We start from the raw sequence: 18,817 nt of genomic DNA on the forward strand, positions 1-18,817 counted from the left end.
AACCTCATCTCCTCTGAGGCCTGTATTTTTAAAAACATTGGGATTTGAATTTGAGATTTTAGTTATTTGATGCTGTAAGGGAAAAAAAACCCAATCTGTGATGTTTTCTGGTTTAGTTATTACTTTTACACAGTAGGCATAAAAGCAAATCAGTAACATATCTTATATTTGCCCATTTTTTAAATGGTAGATCCCTGATCATACGTTTAAAAAGAATTGAAATCTGATATGCTTTTACTGGTGTATGTAGGGGTACGTGTATGCGTGTGTGTGTATAATGTGCGTGTGTAATAACTAAAAAGGAAAATCTGTATTCAAAGCTGTGTGATAATTTAGGCTTCTATTCAGACAACCAAGGAAGAGCAACCCAGGTTATTGAAAGCCCACTATAATTCTCTAAAATGTATACATTGCTACAGTAATAGCAAGAACTATAGGAGGTAACTGAAGAACATCAGGATTATATAAATCCTTCATAGTCCTTCTATAGAATAATAGTATTTACTTAGAACTCTATAATTCTATAATCTTAAAGACCATCTAGTTCAAACCCATTGCTGTATGAACAGGACAACAGCAGCTCTGAAAGGTGACGTAAGTGCAGGCAGTGGCTGGCAAGGTAAGGATGAGGTCCCTAGGAAGCATGTCCTGCCCAAGCCTCTTTTCCTATCACCCTGGCTCCATCTAGTTTATGTCTCACATCTGTAGAATGAAGTGGGTGGACTAGAGGATGGTCTCCAAGGTTTCTTTTGTAGCTCATTCTATGGTTCCATAGGCCTATCAATTACCAGCATACTACACTCATCTCAAATAAACACTTTTAGCTCAAGGTGATGCTATAAACTAAGGAAGGTCCCATTACCACGTCACTCACAGGTATTCTTCAAGAGAAAAACAGGTCTCCCCTTTGAGGCCCTACTCTTCAAGAACAAGCCCAAGATAATTTCACGACTTATCTCCTTCAGGCTTTCACCATCTAGTCTTTGGCTTCTATTCTGTTCATTTTCATTAGCAGTCTCCATTAAGCTTTATTGAGCCAGACGACTAGATAATATATCTCAATGTAATTATGGGTAATGCATGAAAGGAACAATTTAGAGACACTTAACCTAATTTCCAAACTATACTCTTCACAGTTTCAATTAAATTGAGAAACTAGATATTTCATTATATTTCTAACATGTATGTATGAAAAAAAAAATCAAATCTGAAAACACAGAAGTATAATATTATTCTTTCTGCAGCAGTTTTTCTTGTTCACAAAAGGGTAAGCCACGCCCCATTTTCACTGCTACCCAATTACACAGAGCTCTTCATAGATAGCTTAAAAAAAAATCTTTAGCATGTAGGCTTTGCCTCTCTAAATTTCAGAAATGGTCTGTTATCTTGAGAGGCCTTTACTAATCTTCTCTAATTTCAGCTGGCACAGGAAATGTCTGAAAGTCAAAGACTGAAAGGTTCAGGCCTTTCCTCACATGCCTTTCAAAGGCTGCTCTCACATGGCTGGGGTCAAAGCCTGTCCTCCAAAGTGCAGTGTTTTGCAGGCTTTCACACTTACTGTTAACTTTTCTTATCCACACCCCCCCCCCCCAAAGTGCAAACATGAGGAAGAAGCAGCGAAAGCACTAGATAGAGAAACAAGCAAATGGATTTGGAATTTTATTTGTATAAATCTGATCAACTAAGAGTCCCCCTTTTGATTATAGTAAATGGCACATGAGGAAGAGAACAACAATGGGGTTCTCTGTGCCCACCTCTTTTCAAAAGGGTGATTTTATAAAACTGCTTTTTCATATAAGGAAAAAAAAAATACACTTCAGTGAATACATACATATACAGAGGGTGACCATGAGGCATGTTGTCATGTCAGTGCAGGGTCCTTTATTTATTTTATGAACAATAATCTAACGTTAGTGAGGAACTATGCTATCTTTTGTTTTGACTTTTAACCTAAGAAGCCAAGGAAAACCAACTGAACATCGTTCCACTGGCTGCAGCCTTCAATTTAAACAGCAGAGAGAAAAGAAAGGTAAGTAGCTACAGTCAAATTGTGCTGAGCTTGTCAGCACACTTAATTCGGATTATCTGAAAATAAACAACATGCTTATTCTACAAAGACAGAAGACCTGCTGAAAGCTTATAGCAATACACAAGTCTACTCAAAATGATTCCATATGTTACACCGTAGGATCGCTGTGCAGTTATACATGGGAAAGAGAGCAAAACCCTGTACAGACACCTGATATCGGACTTGAAACACCAAGTGGAAACAGAACTATTCAGCGTCTTCATTTATACACAATTTACAATATTTGATTCAAAATAAAAATCACAAGAAAAATACATCTGTTTCTGCTACAATTCCTTCCCCTCCCCCATCCACCCCCCAGTGAAAAGTCTTCTAATAAAAGGTATCATATTACCACCATTGTCTTGTTTTGGTCTAATTCTGAGATCCCAGCTTGGGACAGTTAACATGAAAAGGAATGGCAATACTTGGGATTTGTATCATGTGCACATTTTATCCAAGGATCTCAAGTACTTGCAGTCACAGCTCCAGATCTGAGAAATCATGGTTCAATGGAAGCCAGAAAGCTGGACGAATGCTGGGCAGGTTGCATGGGGTGTAAATCCCTTGGCTATGTTTATGATCAAAGGTTAAAGTTGGTTGGCTAGAGCTGGGCTCAATTTCTCTTCTCAAATATATACTGCTATTAGTCAATCAGTTCTACCCTCTCTTAAAGCACAGACCCATCTCCAGGCTATCGTCTAAAGTTAAGACCAATTGAAGAAGCCATGTCCTTATGATAATGCATCAGGATATAAAGCAAAACAGGTAAACACATTTGTCAGCATCTGACCAAAGGGGACAGGAGTTGGGAGGCCATTCCTAGCAAGAATGAGACAAAGGTGTCAATTCACTATTTTCAGTTACAGTTAAGCTTTTGGTGGAGTTGATTCCAGCAGAGGTGAAGCTCATGGCATCTAGCGCTTGATTTAAGATAATGCTATTGAAGAAAGGTAATGAGAAAACACGGCAAAACTAACAGGGAGAATCTGGCCAAGGAATATCTGGAGGGCCAAAGTGATTTTCTTTCCTTATCATTTCTACAAGAGAAGGCAAGGGGTAGGAGATAAGGGCTAGAAGCCCCTTATTTGCAGATTTAAAAAAAAAAATCATTTTTCTTATAATTCCGTAATGAAAATGTATATTACGGTACGAAGGTTATACAACTGCATCTGCTACTGGGTCACGGCTACAGGTCTATGAGCTGATCCACCAGCAGTAAAGACCTGGCTAGGTTGGGAAGACTGGACTCAGAGCTCCCACTGCTGTTTCTAGAGTGCCCACCTGGAAGTGGAGAGATAGGAATTCAGTACAAAACATAGAGGGTTAAGGTTCAGATGTGCAGAGCAAGCAAAGGAGAAGAAAATAGAATGAAACAAAAAACCTAGAGAAGCAACATTTTACATATGCAAACTCTTATATGTTGATTTTTAAATATATAAATTAGCTACCCATTGCCTCCCACCAAAAGTTCAGGCAGTCTGTGTACACCGCAGAGTAGGCAGGACACTGAGTGAAGAGAATACCATTTCCAAACGAATACATATTTGCCTGAGCATTGCTGGCTGTACCCTAATTCCTGATAACATCCATCCATCTCCCTGAGAGTCAAAATCATAATTCTCACTTTAGGATGAAATTAGTTATTAAGATCACATGCTTAAAAAAAATAAAACTAGAAGGTTTTATAGCACTTGTGGGTTTAATGGCATGTTCAAATGATTTTAGTCCATCAAGGAGGAAGAAGGATGCTCCATAAATGCCCCAAAAGATGTAAATAATACCAGAGCATCTTGTTAATTTCTTTGGGAAGAATATTTATCATAGTGTTCTAGTCATGATAAAAAAACGTTAAGTGCTTTTTTTTTTTTTTTGGACATGCCTTCAAGTTTCCACTGACTGAAAATCACTTCATTTTTTTAATTTAATACTTTAAATATTAAATATTAAATCTAGCTTCTTTTTTTTTTTCCTTTTTAAAATCAAACTATTAAATGCTTTTCTCTAAATAAACACCATGGTCAAGCTCTGTATTTTTAGCTATCTAACTATACTGGTCTAGCCCACAATGATTGTCATTACCAATTTCCTTCATTAAATGTTTTTTTCCTCTTGTAGATTAGGTTCATTACTATTTCAAAAAGAGCTGGTATTAAGCTCTTTTTTTCCATCTTCTCTTTCTTACCTTGTGGATTTTTGGTTATCAATACAGGAATGGGGTCAAACTCATCTTCCGCCACCTTGTCGGAGCCCTCAGGGACATCAAAACCTGAGATGAGATTACTATCTTCTGCAGCTTAATGCAGAATGCAAGTACACAAGCAGAAACAACAGAGGTAGAGATTAGCAAATGAGAGAATGTGAAAGAGGTAAAAGTTCCCAACTGTTCAATCACTCTTGTTCTCAAAGTGAAGGTAGTGATTTTTCTGAGTTTAAATATTGTTGTTAGTTGCAGCTGAGTCAGTTCTGACTCATGGCCGCTCCTTGTGTGCAGAGCAGAACTGCTCCACAGGGTCTTCAAGGCTGTGACCTTTTGGAAGAAGATCATCAGGCCTGTCTTCCCAGGTACTTCTAGGTGGGTTTTAATGGCCAGCCTTTGCACTAGCAATCAAATGCTTAACTGTTTGAGCCACCTAGCGACCTCCTGAGTTGAAGTAAAAGTAGCAAAACCAGAAAATTTAAGGATACAGAAACAACTGCTTAGAAGTTGGCCATGTTAATTCTTTTATAAATGTTATCGCAAGAATTCTCTCTACCACTCATCAAAACCAAAACCAAACTCACTGCCCTTGAGTCGGTTCTGACTCATAGCAACCCCTCCTTGGGTTTCCGAGGCGGTATCTCTATGGAAGTAGATTGCCCGGTCTTCCTTCTGAGGAGTGTCTGGTGGGTTTGAACCGCCAGCCTTCTGGTTAGCAGTCAAGTGCCTTAGGCACTACCCCACCAGAGCTCCTCTACCACTCAAGACAATTTAATTATAATTATTATGAGATATCTCTTCAATGCCACTAATTTACAAAGACAGAGGTATTAGTCATTTGTCTTCTTTACTGAGCAAATAGTGACCTGACTAGCAACATTCCCAAAACTCAAAAGTAGAGGTGGAATGGGGGGTGGGGAGGGGTGGTAATTAATGGCTCTAAGAAACAACCACTATATACAAAGTAAGCAAAATATTTCTGGAAGGACTCACTGTTCTGTGAATGGGACAAAGATTTTTAAAAAACTCGGATGGCTCAGGGAATGTTGGGACACAAAATCACATGCACTGGGACATCAAGCAGAAGTTTGTTAGAATGTTCCTTTGAATTCTAGTTAAAGCCACCCCACTGGCCAGCAAGTGCCAGCTGAGCACCTAATTGCAAGTGATGCATCTCTGTAATTACACATTGCTCCTGACACACTCCTGTCAGACTTGATTATTTACAATAGCTAACTTCCCTATACATGCTCTAAAAAAAATAAATAACAATTTTAGTACTGTCAGGGGTGAAAACAAAAAACTCAGCTATTACCACTGCAACCAAAGGCTACTTCATTTTAGTCATCTTGGGGAAGTTTCCTTCAGAAGGGGCTTAAGCTCTTCTTTTCTATACATTTGCTCCTTCCAGAAAACAACTTCCACTGTCCCAGCATAGGAAAACTCATTAGCAAAGACTTTCAGTAAGGAAAACTCTCAGGAGCCATTCAGTTTTTCTCTTGTAAGGATAAATGTAGGCCCAAGAAGAAGAAAGTGTTTACCTTTATGGGCTGGAGCAGAGATCACTATAGGGGCAAACTCTTCCAGGAGATCAGTAGTAGGGTTAGAAAGCAGAGAGGAATCAAGTAGGGAATCTTCCCCGGTGAGAGAATCTTGAGTCCAGATTAACAGGATCCCAAGTCAGTGATGGCATTGAATGGCACACACAACAATATAAGATTAGATCTTTAGCCTTTAAGTTATTTTATTTACCTGTTACACATTCAAGCCAAAGTAGGAGAAAGAAAACCATCAGAAACATGGTAGGTCCTCCGAATTTCCATCTATAGAAATATGTACTTCCAGATTTTTCTTAACATTAACATACAAATACGGAAGAATTTTTTGCTCAGAGGTTGCTGGTTAAGCAAGTCTGTGATTTGGATGCCAATGTAACCTTAGCAATTCAGTACTCAGAAAATGCTATGTGGGATAAAGAGTTTCACTTAAATTTTCCTTACACATTCATGGAAGAAAGTTTCTGTAGGCCAAGGCATCCAAGCTGATTAGGAGAGGGCTGCCCCTGGCTTGTTATTAGCAGAACGTGACCCGTACTTTCTAGAACTTATCCAGATTCCCATACCCTGCCTCTTACTAGTATTCTTTAAATTTGAATTCCTCCTCTGAACACAGGATTTGGTTTTCAGTTAAAGAACAGAGGGAAGACAAAATTCATAGTTCAAGCATTTTAACACATGAAATGTTTTCTGGGAAAATTTTCTAAGAGAAATACTGAGATTCCAAAGCATCCAAGTAAGGACAAGGAATAGGAACCATATTGTCTCTGTTAATTTTTTTCTCTCACCTGGATGAGGTTATTCTCTTATGTCGCAGCTTTATCACTGTTTCTGTTCTGAGCTAGGATATTAGACACTCTTATAAAGGTAATTATGGAATCAGTAAAAATGAAAGCTATCAAATCTGTATGTATGAGCATTTAAGAAATTCTACTAAGAATTAACTTAGAATTTAGAGAGAGCAATGCTGGATCTAGGCAAGAGTTCAATTTTGCCTACCATTTAGCAGCAAATCACCTGTATATGATGAAAGCTCTGTCTTGGACATAGAATGTCAATACACAGAACATGAACTCAGTGGATGTCACTGAACTGTTAGATAGGAAAGACTGCTCAGCAACTTGGAAGAGTTAAGTATATTCTTGCAGCTCAAGAGTGTTTTAATTAAGGAGGTTGAGGCAACCTGCCAGCAGTGAAAAGAATCTTGAATAAAGAAATATGATGGCCAGAGAAAGCCCAGGGATCGCTCTACAAAGAACATGGCTCCAGGAAGCACCCTCTGCTCTTCAGTGAGAAAACATCAACATCTAGAAGCTGGGGCTCGAAGAACAACTCAGGGCATCCATTCTAGGGGGAACGAGCCAGTCTACAAAATAAGCCCTCCAACATCTGTCCCAGGGGGAGAGATTGGCTCTGAGGGCTCACCACATGGACCAGCCCTGCAGCTACAGAGACACCTGACTGACCTGTGCGGTTCGAGGTAACGGATTCCGTCTGAGATGGGAGGCGCTGGGGCACCGGAGGCTCCAGTCCTGGTATGAGACTCTCAACAGCAGCATCAGCTTTTTCTTTTATGACAGAGCAATAAGAAAGGAGAGGAAACAGCAAAGAAAGGAGGTCAGAAAGTTCTTTAGAAAATTCTGCAAAGGCTTTCTTCTACAGATTTCTAAAATACCCATCTCAGATGAGAGGGAAAGCACAATAAGTGACTTTATTTGTGCTGCTTTCAGTGTATGGACTTCACTGACTGAGCCTGCAAGTGCAACGTTACCACTGGGCCAGTCTCAGAGGTTCTCTGTTCTTATACATAAAAGTGGAACACAAGCCACCCAGCAGATCTCTTCCATGTCAGAAGGGCTAGCGGCTGAAAGCATTTTCCTATCTTCTTGTAATTTTGCTTTTCTTAGTGGACAGACTTGGGGACAAGGCCACCAGTCCATCTCAAACCATCTCATAAGCTGGAAGGTATTCTGCACTGTATGATATCTCTCAGCTGGAGGCTCATCTCTCTTTAAGGTCATGGCATTTTTGAGTTCTAGGACTTTTGCCCAAAGGCATCATTATGTCTTTATGGATAGGCCTTACTAGAATTATACTGGATTTAGGCATTTTGTAGGTCTTGCCTGCCTTGCTGTTGGAGTACAGGGAAATGCAAGAGAGTAAGCAGACCAAAGCCCCTGCCCTGGATGCTACTCATTTGGCTTAACCACTGGACAAAGTGTTTTCTCAGTTACTGATATTCACTATATACAATGGTCTTCTAAAGAAAAATCTGCTAAATTCCATTAAGTTCAATAAAGCTAAGGTCCAGCTCAAAATCTTCCATGAGAGACTAGAAAGGCTGTGTATACACAGGGAGACAGCTCAGAGGGCAGGAGTACATGGGAGGGAAGGACACAGGGAAGAGGTAACTATGGGGAGAAACTAGAAGGGGAGCTGTTGTATTGTGGGAAATTGCAATCAGTGTCATGAGACAAAGTGTATGTGAGCTGCTGTATGGAAAATGAATTTTCTCTGTAAACTTTCATCCAAATCGCAATAAAAATTTTAAAAAAATCCATGAAATTTTGTACGTGTATTTTTCCTATTCCTCCTCCTTTGTAAGAAATTCATTCCAGAAATCTCAGGTTAACAAGAAAACAAAAAATAACAGTGTTATGCCCCAGACGGCAGAGAAAACACTTCATTTGGGGTTGTAAGTCGATTAAATACTCTTTGGCTTCTGGGTGAGCACAAGGCATAATTCCAAAACCAGAAGACTGTGGCATTTCTACTTTTCACTAGGGCTATTCACTAGAGATCTGTTAACCAGATCTTATTATTCCTGACACAGACAAACATTATCACGCATAACTAAAGAAACAGAGATGATGAGTTTACCAATTACAGCATCAGAAGTACTACCAAAAGGATCGGTCATAGGCAAAAGGTCAGGCAGCAGAAGAGAAGTGTCAGGAGATTTGAGTCCCTCAATAAGCTTTTCTAGGTTGGGCAGAGAGATAAAGAGAAAGTAAAAATGTAATGAGATCTCAAAATAAGTTGATCATTCACCACTTTCTATGCAGACACATTTTAGGGATCAAAATTTTGTTTATATTTGCCATAAAAATGAATACTGTTTTATTAATGAATATTGTTTTATCTCCCCAATTGAAGTAGTTACGTTAAGGCATTCAAGATACTACCCTAGGTTTGTGTGTTTTTATTTGAAATATAATTTGCGTACAATAAAAGTCATGAATTTTAAATGTACAATATGATGAAGTTTTTTTTTTTTTTTCCCCAATTTGATGAGTTTTGACAAATATATGCATCTAGGGAGCTCTGGTAGCATAATGCCTAAGGCATTTGACTGCTAACCAGAAGACTTGCCAGTTCAAACCCACCAGCCACTCCTTGGAAGGAAGACTGGGCAATCTACTTCCATAGAGATACTACCTTGGAAACCCAAGGAGGGGTCTCTATGAGTCAGATTCGACTTGACAGCAGTGAGTTTGGTTTTGGTTTTTATATAACCATCACTGTAATAATGGCACAGAATATTTAAAAGTTCCCTTGTATCCCTTTGTAGTCAATCTTCTCTTCTCATCCTCCAGACCCTAGCAACCACTGTCACTACAGTTTTGCCTTTAATGAAATTATATGATATGTAGTCTTTAGGGTCTGGCTTCATTTAGCATAAAGCTTTTGAGATTCATCCATGTTGTGGTATGTATCAGTAGTGCATTGTTTTGTTGCTGAGTAGTATTCCACTGTATGGAAGTATATCTGTTGGAGTTACATTGCTATAAACATTTCCATACAAGTCTTTGTGTATTCATTTCCCTTCCTGGCCTTAGGTTTGAATCTTTTTTTGGGAGAGGTCTTACATTTAGATAGTTTCTAACTCACTAAGAAAATCTATTCAACCTCACCTAAATTAATTTCAACAACCATTTATCATCTATCAACTATGTACCTGTGACATGCTGGTACTCATTATTCTCTGGCCAAATCTCACAAAATTTACTTAAACCTGTAGATGGATTACTTTGGATATCTTTTTTTGCTAAGAAATAAAAGGACCTGAGAAACCACCAGGTTTGTCATACATAGTAATTTATGTATGACAATGTATACGTATTAAGATTCTTTCCAAAATGACTCCTTTAGCCCTGATCCACTCACAACCATCTATTTCCCTTTAACTTATTACAAGAAGAGCATCAACTTGAAACAATATAATGAACCAGAGAGTCTATATGAAGGGACTGTAAAGCGCATATCTCCTTTTATATACAAGGAGACTGAGGCCAGACTAATTCCATGACCTGACCAGTTAAAGACATGCTAACAGTGCTATTTTCCTCTTCAAAAATAAATTGTCATTAAGATAAAACTAACATTATTTGTTTGAAAAAAGGAAGTGACTTAAAGTTCAAGTACATGTATGTAACATTTTATTGGATCCATATTCTAGTATATTGATGAAAAAATAAAATGGTTTTCCTAAGGAGTCTAATGTTTCACTATTCGTGAGCTCTAATTTTGTTTTATTCCTTAAAAAAAAAAAAAAGCTTCTTTCATTTTACAGCACTCATGTATTTGCAATATTGTGCAGCACTGGATAAAAAGACCCAAAATGACTTGTCATTCATGCAGCAGTTTAATTTGGTGTAAAACCTTAGGCTAGTGCTTTTATGGCGTCTAAATTATAGCTTCTCCAGTGACCAGCTAAGACCATGGGGTAGAGTTCCCTAACCTTCTGACACTATTTCCACATCTATAAAATGGAGATACCTCTATCTACATTCTGTGTTGATCAGTCAAGCATCATCTTCTTTAAGCCTTTCCCTACCTTCCCTGCCAAGTTAGAAACTTTCTGGAGCACTCTTCACTCACTTCTCTTACAGGGTGACTACAGGCAGGAAAGGTGTCTTATTGATCTCTGCAGCCCCAGTGTATGAGCCCTCTCATACTCTGTCACATCTCTGTCTTATGGCTTGGTTGGAGGTTGGGAAGGATAAGGTATCAACTGTAAAAAGTTTGGTACACTTCAACAAGAATAAGAATCCAATTTTTTTATTAGCTAAAATCATGTGACAGAATACAAAAGAATCTGTGTGTGTGTGTGTGTGTGTGTGTGTTATGTAATAAGATGGAATGGGTGAAGTGCCAAAATTAGGGAGGCTTATTTGTGACTAACCTCACTGTTGCTTGGGAATATTCAAATATTGGGTGGAAGGGGCAAGGGAGAGGTAATTCCAGGTAGAAAACTAGGACAAGTAGGTGTGAGACTTACATATGCCACAGCATATGTAAGGTGGACAGCATGTACAAATGGACTCTCCAGTGAGGGAAAGCTCTCAATTACTTGGTGACTGTCCTCTAAATGCCATCATAACAATAACCATCGCTTACATTTGTGGAGTATAATGCTTATTTCCATTTATTATACATAAAAAGTCCTAGATTTCAGAATACTAATATGGTTGAGGAGAAAGGAGATCAGAGACTATGAGAATGTATGACTTTTCCAAAGTCAAAGAAAAGTCATGGATATGACATCAAAGTTCTTTCCACATGCTGCCTACAGGGTCTGCCTACCTCCATCAACATAGGAGGAAGGGTCTTCACTTAGACATGGTCCCATGCACAATGGCAAAGCTATTTAAGAAATGTTTGTGTTGGACTAAAGAATAATGTAGAATCGGTAAAACACTGCATGATGTGGATGAACTTGGAGGCCATTATGCTGAGTGAAATAAAGCCAATCACAGGATAAATATTGTATTAGACCACTATTGTAAAAAGTCAAGGAAAGGTTTACATGTGGAAGGAAACTTTCTTTGATGGTTACCAGGGGTGGGAGTAGAGGGGAGGAAACACTGCCAAAAAAAAAAAAAAAGGAAAAAAAAATTAAGAAAAAGAAATCTTAATAATTATGTGGAACACTCATCAAGAGGAATAATTTATAATTTACATGTGACTGCAATTCCAGAATAGGAAAGAGACCAAAAAAAAAAAAAAAGGCACCACAAAAATTATTGAAGATTTGCTGGAAGAAAACTTCCCTAATATCATGAGAAATCAGAAGATATGCATTCAAGAAGCTCAACAAACTCCAAATAGGACAGATCTCAAAAGAAAATCACCAAGACATATCATAACAAAACTCTCCAAAACCAAAGACAAAGAGAATTCTGAAAGCAACTTGGGAAAAACAAAAAATTACCTACAAAGAGAACCAGTAAGACAAAACTCTGATTTCTGGCAGAAATTATACAGGCAAGAAGGCAATGGGATGACCTAAAAAAACCTGAAAGAAAAGAACTACTGATAAAAAATTATGTATCTAGCAGCAAAACTGTCCCTCAAACATGATAGTGAAATTAGGACATTTCCATATAAACAGAAAGTAAGAAAAAATTTAAAAAACAGATCAACTTTACAAGACATGCTAAAGGGAGTGCTTTGTACAGAGAACAAACAATGGCAGACAACCACTTGAGATTAAGACACACAACAACATCACTTAGAAATCTGACCAGATATAGAAGTATCAAAAACAAATCTATAAGACTGGATATAGGGAATCAGAGATCCATTTGTAAACAATGACAACTACAAAGCAAAAAGAGGGAGTTAATGTAATTCTGAAGTTTCAAATGGAGAGGAAGCCATGACAATGTCAAGATAGAAGCTGTTTTAAACTTGTGAAGAGAATAATAAGCTACAGGGTTACCTCAAAGAAAATTAATAGACCTTACCAAAACAAAAAAGAAGAAAATCATACTCATTAAACACTAAAATGACAGCAATGAAGGAAATGATAAGAAAATCCATTAAAAAAAAAAAAGAACTCACTACAAAAAAATATATGGAACAAAGAAACTATCAACAGCATACATACACCCCCATTGAAAAAAAAGCAGCAAAATTATAGAAGTAAATTCATAGCTATTGATAATTACACTGAATTTAAATGACAGTCAAGAGACAGAGAGTAACAGAATAGGTAAGAAAACATGACCCACCAATCTGCCGTCTACAAGAGACATACCTTAGGCATAAAGACAAAAATTAGCTAAAAATCAAAGAACAGACAAAATAGGTAACAATAAAATGGCAACCAAAAATGAACAAGAGGGGCAATATTAATTTCAATATTAAATTGAAACAGATAAATACAGCAAACTTTAAGTCAAAAACCAACAAAAGAGACAAGGAAGGCCATTATATAATGATTAAAGAGTCAATTGAACGAGAGGACATAATCATAATAAATGTCTATGTCTATACCCAATGAAAGAGTCCCGAAATACATACATCAGACTTTAACAGTATTGAAAAAGATAAATCGCTAACTCCACATTAATAGTGAGAGACTTTAATACTCCACTTTCGATGAAGTATGGAAGAACTATAAAGAAACTTAACAGAACTATAGAAGATCTAAAGAACACAATCAACAACTGCACCCCACAGATGTATGCAGAACATTCCACCCAACAGCACAATATACATTCCTTTCCAGTGCACATGGAACATTCTCCACAATAGACCATATGTTAGTACACAAAACAAACCTCAATACATTTTTAAAAATCAAAATACTAACAAAGTACCCTTTTAGATCACAATGCTATAAAATTAGAAATCAACAACAGGAAGATCAAGGAAAAAAGATCAAAGACATGGAAATGGAGTAATACTTTATTAAAAAACTACTGGGTAATACATGAAATTAAATATGAAATCTAAAAAATTCCTTGAATAAAACGAGAATGAAAATACACATACCAATACCTTTGGGACTCAGCAAAAGCAGCAAGTCAGTAAATGCACACATCAGAAAAGAAGAAAGAATCAAAATCAACATCTTAATCCAACATCTCCAATAATTAGAAAAAGAGCAGCCCCCCAAAAAAGTCTACAGTATCCAGAAGAAAGAAAATAAAGATTAGAGCAGGAATAAATGAAACAGAAAAACAACAGAAACAACCAACAAGACTAGACTTAGTTCTTTGAAAGGATTAATAAAATTGACAAACCACGGGTAAATTTAACAAAGGAAAAGAAGAAGAAAATGTACATAACAAGAATAAGAAATGAAATAGGCAATGTCACAACAGAACCTACAGAAATAAAAAGGATAACAGAATACTATAAAGAACTTTACTCCAACAAATTTGAAAACCTATACAAAACAAACAAATTTCCAGAAACACACTACCTAACACTATCAGAGGCAGAAAATTTGAACAGACCCATCACAAAAGAAGAAATTGAACAGGTAATTAAAAAAAAACAAAAACAAAAACAATAATAAGTCCTGGCTCAGATGGCATCACTAGTGGAATTCTACCAAACATTCAGAGAACAGCTAGCACCAATTCTACTCAAGCTATTCTAGAACACAGAAAAGGACGGAATAGTCATTCTATGAAGCAAATAACCATGATACCAAAACCAGACAAAGATAATACTAAAAAGAAAATTATAGATCAATATTCCTTATGAACATGGATACAAAAATTTTCAATGAAATCTTAGCAAACAGAATCCAACAACGTATCAAAGAAATAACACATCATGACCAAGTAGGATTCTTACCAGATATGTAAGGATGGTTAACAGTAGAAAAACAATCAGTATAATCTACCACATAGATAAAAAAAGGGAAAGAATCACATGATCATATCAATCAATGCAGAAAAGGCATTTGACAAAATCCAACACCCGTTATTGATACAAACACTCAGCAAAATAGGAATAGAAAGGAAGCTCCAAAACATAATCAAGGGCACATACACAAAACCAATGGTCAACATTACTCTCAACAGAGAGAGACTGAAAACATTTCCCTTATTTTCACCATTCCTACTCAATACTGTACTGGAAGCCCTAATCAGAGTAAAAAGGCAAGAAAGGGTAATAAAAGGCATTCAAATTGTCAAAGAACTAGTAAATTATCTCTATTTGCAGAAAATCCCAGAGACTCAAAAAAGAAACTACTGGAATTAATAGAAGGATTCAGTAAAGTGTTTAGGGTATGACATCAATATACAAAAATTCATTGGATTCCTCTACCCTAACAACAAGAATTTTGACGAGGAAATCAGGAAAACAATACCATTTACAACAGCCACCCAAAAGATGAAGTACTTAGGAATAAATCTCACCAGAGATGAAAAAGACCTATACAAAAAAAAAAAAGTACAAACTACTACTACAAGAATCTAAAAGAGAGTTACAGAAATGGAAGAATATACCATGCTCATGGATAAGAAAATTTAATATTGTGAAAACATCAATACTATCCAAAGCGATCTACAGATATAATGAAATTCCACTCCGGACTTCATATTCATCCTTTAGAGAGTTAGAGAAACTAATCATCAACTGTATATGGAAAGGATGGAGACCTTGGATAACAAAAGCACTACTAAAGAAGAAGAACAAAGTAGGAGGTCTCACACTTCCTGATCTCAAAACCTATCATACAGCCACAGTGTCAAAAAAAGCCTGGTATGAGTACAATGAGAGACACTAATGGAACATGATTGAGAACCCAAAAGTAAATCCATCCACCTATGGACAGCTGATCTTGGACAAAGGGCTGAAACCCATTAAATGGGGGAAAAGATAGTCTTTCTCAACAAATGGTGCTGGTAAAACTGTTTATTTGCATAAAAATGAAACAGGATCCATATCTCTTACTATATACAAAAACTAACTCAAGACTGATCAAAGACCTAAATGTAAAACTTGAAACTATAAAAATCACCAAAGAAAAAACAGAGGCAAACTAAGGGGCCTTAATATATTGCATAAATATACTATCAAACAAAACTAAAAACACACAAACAGCAGAAGAAAAACTAGATGACTGGGACTTCCTGAAAATTAAACATTTTTGTGTATCAAAAGATTTCACCAAAAGATAAAAAAGAGAACCTACAGATTGGGAAAAAAATTTTGGCAACGACATACCGGGCAAGAGACTAATTTCTAAAATTTATAGAAAACTTTAACATCTCAACAACAATAGGGCAAACAATTTAATTTAAAAAATGGGCAGGGGTCATGAACAGACACTTCACCAAAGAAGACATTCAGGTGGCCAACAAACACACAAAGAAATGCTTGTGATCAAGCAGCCATTAAATCAAAAAAAAAAAAAAAACCCTACTGCCATTGAGTTGATTCTAACTTGCAAATCAAAACAACAATGAAGTGTCATCCCATCTAGCATCAATAGCAAAGTTCAAAAACACAGAAAACAACAAATGCTAACGAGGGCATGGAGAAACAAGAACACTCATACACTGCTGGTGTAAAATGGTACAACTGTAAAATGGAGCAATTGTTGTGGAAAACAGGTGCTTAAAAAGTTGGAAATAGAAATACAATATGATGCAGCCATCCTACAACTAGGTATATATCCTAGAGAAGTAAGAGCTGTGACATAAACATATATATGCACACTCATGTTCATCATGGCATTATTCACAATAGCAAAAAGATGGAAACAAACTAAATGCCTATCAACAGATGAATGGATAAACAAACTATGGTACATAGACACAACTGAATACTATGCAATATTAAAAAATAACAATGAATCTGCAAAACACCTCATAACATAGATGAACCTGGAGGACATTATGCTGAGTGAAATTAGTCAATCACAAAAGGACAAATATTATATGAGACCACTACTATAATAAGTCAAGAAAACATTTACACACTGAAAGAATCATTCTTTGAAGGTTACCAGGGGTGAAAAAGGAAGGGAGGGTAAATTATTCACTAGAAGGTAGACATGTATTAACTTGGGTGAATAGGACATATACAATAAGAAGCCTGTGCAAAATGATCAAGGCAAAGGAAGACACTGGGAGGAGCACAAGAGCTAAAGGCAGCAAAGATAAATACCATTACATACACAATACTGCAATAACAGTAGTAACAATAATCTACAAGTGGATACACAGATAGACATGTAAACTGAACAGGGGTGGGAAGGTGAATGGAACTACACACATGAATATACATAGGTTTGACAGAGGACATTTCTACATATGTATCTATATTTGCTAGAAATAAATACATCCATGAGTATAGCAGAGCATACAAGGGGCAAAGTTTTGAAAATTTCTAAGCCATAACCAAACACTTTAAGGGAATGAGTCGCTGATCATAGGGGGCTTAAGACCATAGTCTCAAGCAACACTAAAGTCAATTAGCATAACACAGTCCACAAAGACAATGTTCTACATAGTACTTTAGTGAGTAGCAACTGGAGCTTTAAAACCGTGTGAGTAGCTATCAAAGGTACACCTGTTGGTCTCTCCCCATCCAGCACAAAGAAGAGTGAAGAAAAGTGCCCAGCTACTACTGTCAATAGCTCTGAAAGGAGTTGTCACAGTAGGAGGTCCTGGATAGAGGGAAAGACAAATGTGGAACAAAATTCAAAATAATAAAAAAAAAGACAAGGCTTACTGGTCTGATCAAGAATGGTGGAATCCCCAAGACTAGGGCCCTTAGATACCTTTCAGCCCTGGAACTGAACTTACCTCCATGGCTCAACTTTCAGCCAAACAATAGACAGGCCTATAAGGTGAACAATAGCACCATGGAGGTATGCACTTCTTAGAACAAGCTACCATATGAGAACAAAAGGGCATCATTTGCTTGAGATAAGCTCAGAAGGCAGCAAGGGATAGGAAAGTAGGAATGGAAATAGGAAATACAAAGAGGAAGTGGGAAGAGTGTCATTACACTGTGGGGATTGCAATCACTTCACAAAACAAAATGTTATAAATTGCTGAATGGAAAACCAATTTGTTCTGTAAACTTTCATTCAAAGTGCAGTAAGAATTTTTTTTTGGGACATGGATCAATGAAATTTTTTCTTTTTTTTTTTTTTGCAGTGTTCCCTTTCCTTCCCTCCCAGCCCTGGTAACCAACAAAGAAAGTATCCTTCCATATACAAACCTTTCCTTGACTTTTTACAATAATGAACTAATAATATATTTGTCCTTCTGTGATTAACTTATTTCACTCAACATCATGTCCTCCAAGTTCATCCATGTTATGCAGTGTTTTGCAGATTCTACATTATTCTTTAGTGTTGCATAGTATTCCATTTTGTGTATGTACCATAGTTTGGTTATCCAGTTTTCTGCTGATGGGCACACAGGTTGTTTCCATAATAAGAATTTTTTTTTTTTTTTAATTTATACCTGTCTTTTTTAAAAAGAAAACTCTATGGAACCAGTTCTACTCTGACACAGATGAGGTGTCCATGAGTTGGAGTGGACTCCATGGCAACTAGTTTTGGATTATTTATTCTTTTATTTATTTTACCTTTTATTGTGATACTGTACTTTTTATTAAAAAACTGTAACTGAGGTCTGCAAAATGCCAGAACATAAATAAGCAATATGAAAGAGCAAAAGGAGCTGAATTTATGTTAGTTAAGTTACTTAACTTTTCTAAGCAGTTTTCTCACCTGTAAAATGAGAATATGAACTATATATGAATTATTTTATAGAGTTATGGATAACACTGCAAAGAATGGGAATTTCAGAACACTTATTTGTGCTCATGAGGAACCTGTACACATACCAAAAGGCAGTCATTCAAAAAGAAGGGGATACTGCATGGTTTAGTATCAGGAAAGGTGTGCATCAGGGTTGTATCCTTTCACCATAATTATTCAATCTGTATGCTGAGCAAATAATCCAAGAAGATGGACTATATGAAGAAGGCAGCATCAGGGTTGGAAGAAGACTCAATGACAACCTGTAATATGCAGATGACACAACCTTGTTTGCTAAAAGCAAAGAGGATCTGAAACACTGATGATCAAAATCCACAGCCTTCAGTATGGATTACAGCTCAACATAAAGAAAACATAAATCCTCATCAGTAAGCAAGATCATGATAAACAGAGAAAAGACTGAAGTTGTCAAGGATTTCATTTCACTTGGATTCACAATCAAA

At 36.8% G+C, this 18,817-nt stretch overlaps 1 protein-coding gene across 1 annotated transcript in view; it reads right to left on the bottom strand.

Moving 5' to 3' along the window:
- Positions 1–3,257: 3,257 nt before the first annotated feature.
- AAK1 (AP2 associated kinase 1) overlaps positions 3,258–18,817 on the bottom strand; it is a 234,536-nt gene continuing 218,976 nt past the window's right edge. Inside the window, exons 17-21 of the mRNA XM_042780842.1 lie at positions 8,705–8,806; positions 7,291–7,392; positions 5,810–5,920; positions 4,254–4,364; positions 3,258–3,352 (exon numbers count right to left, since the gene is read on the bottom strand). Of these exons, the coding sequence (XP_042636776.1) occupies positions 3,258–3,352; positions 4,254–4,364; positions 5,810–5,920; positions 7,291–7,392; positions 8,705–8,806 (521 nt within the window). The remainder of the gene's footprint in view (positions 3,353–4,253; positions 4,365–5,809; positions 5,921–7,290; positions 7,393–8,704; positions 8,807–18,817) is intronic.

Source organism: Orycteropus afer, unplaced genomic scaffold (genome assembly GCF_000298275.1).
Source record: "Orycteropus afer afer isolate SDZICR_OR568_19922 unplaced genomic scaffold, OryAfe1.0 scaffold00065, whole genome shotgun sequence".
NCBI classification, from domain to species: Eukaryota; Metazoa; Chordata; class Mammalia; order Tubulidentata; family Orycteropodidae; genus Orycteropus; species Orycteropus afer.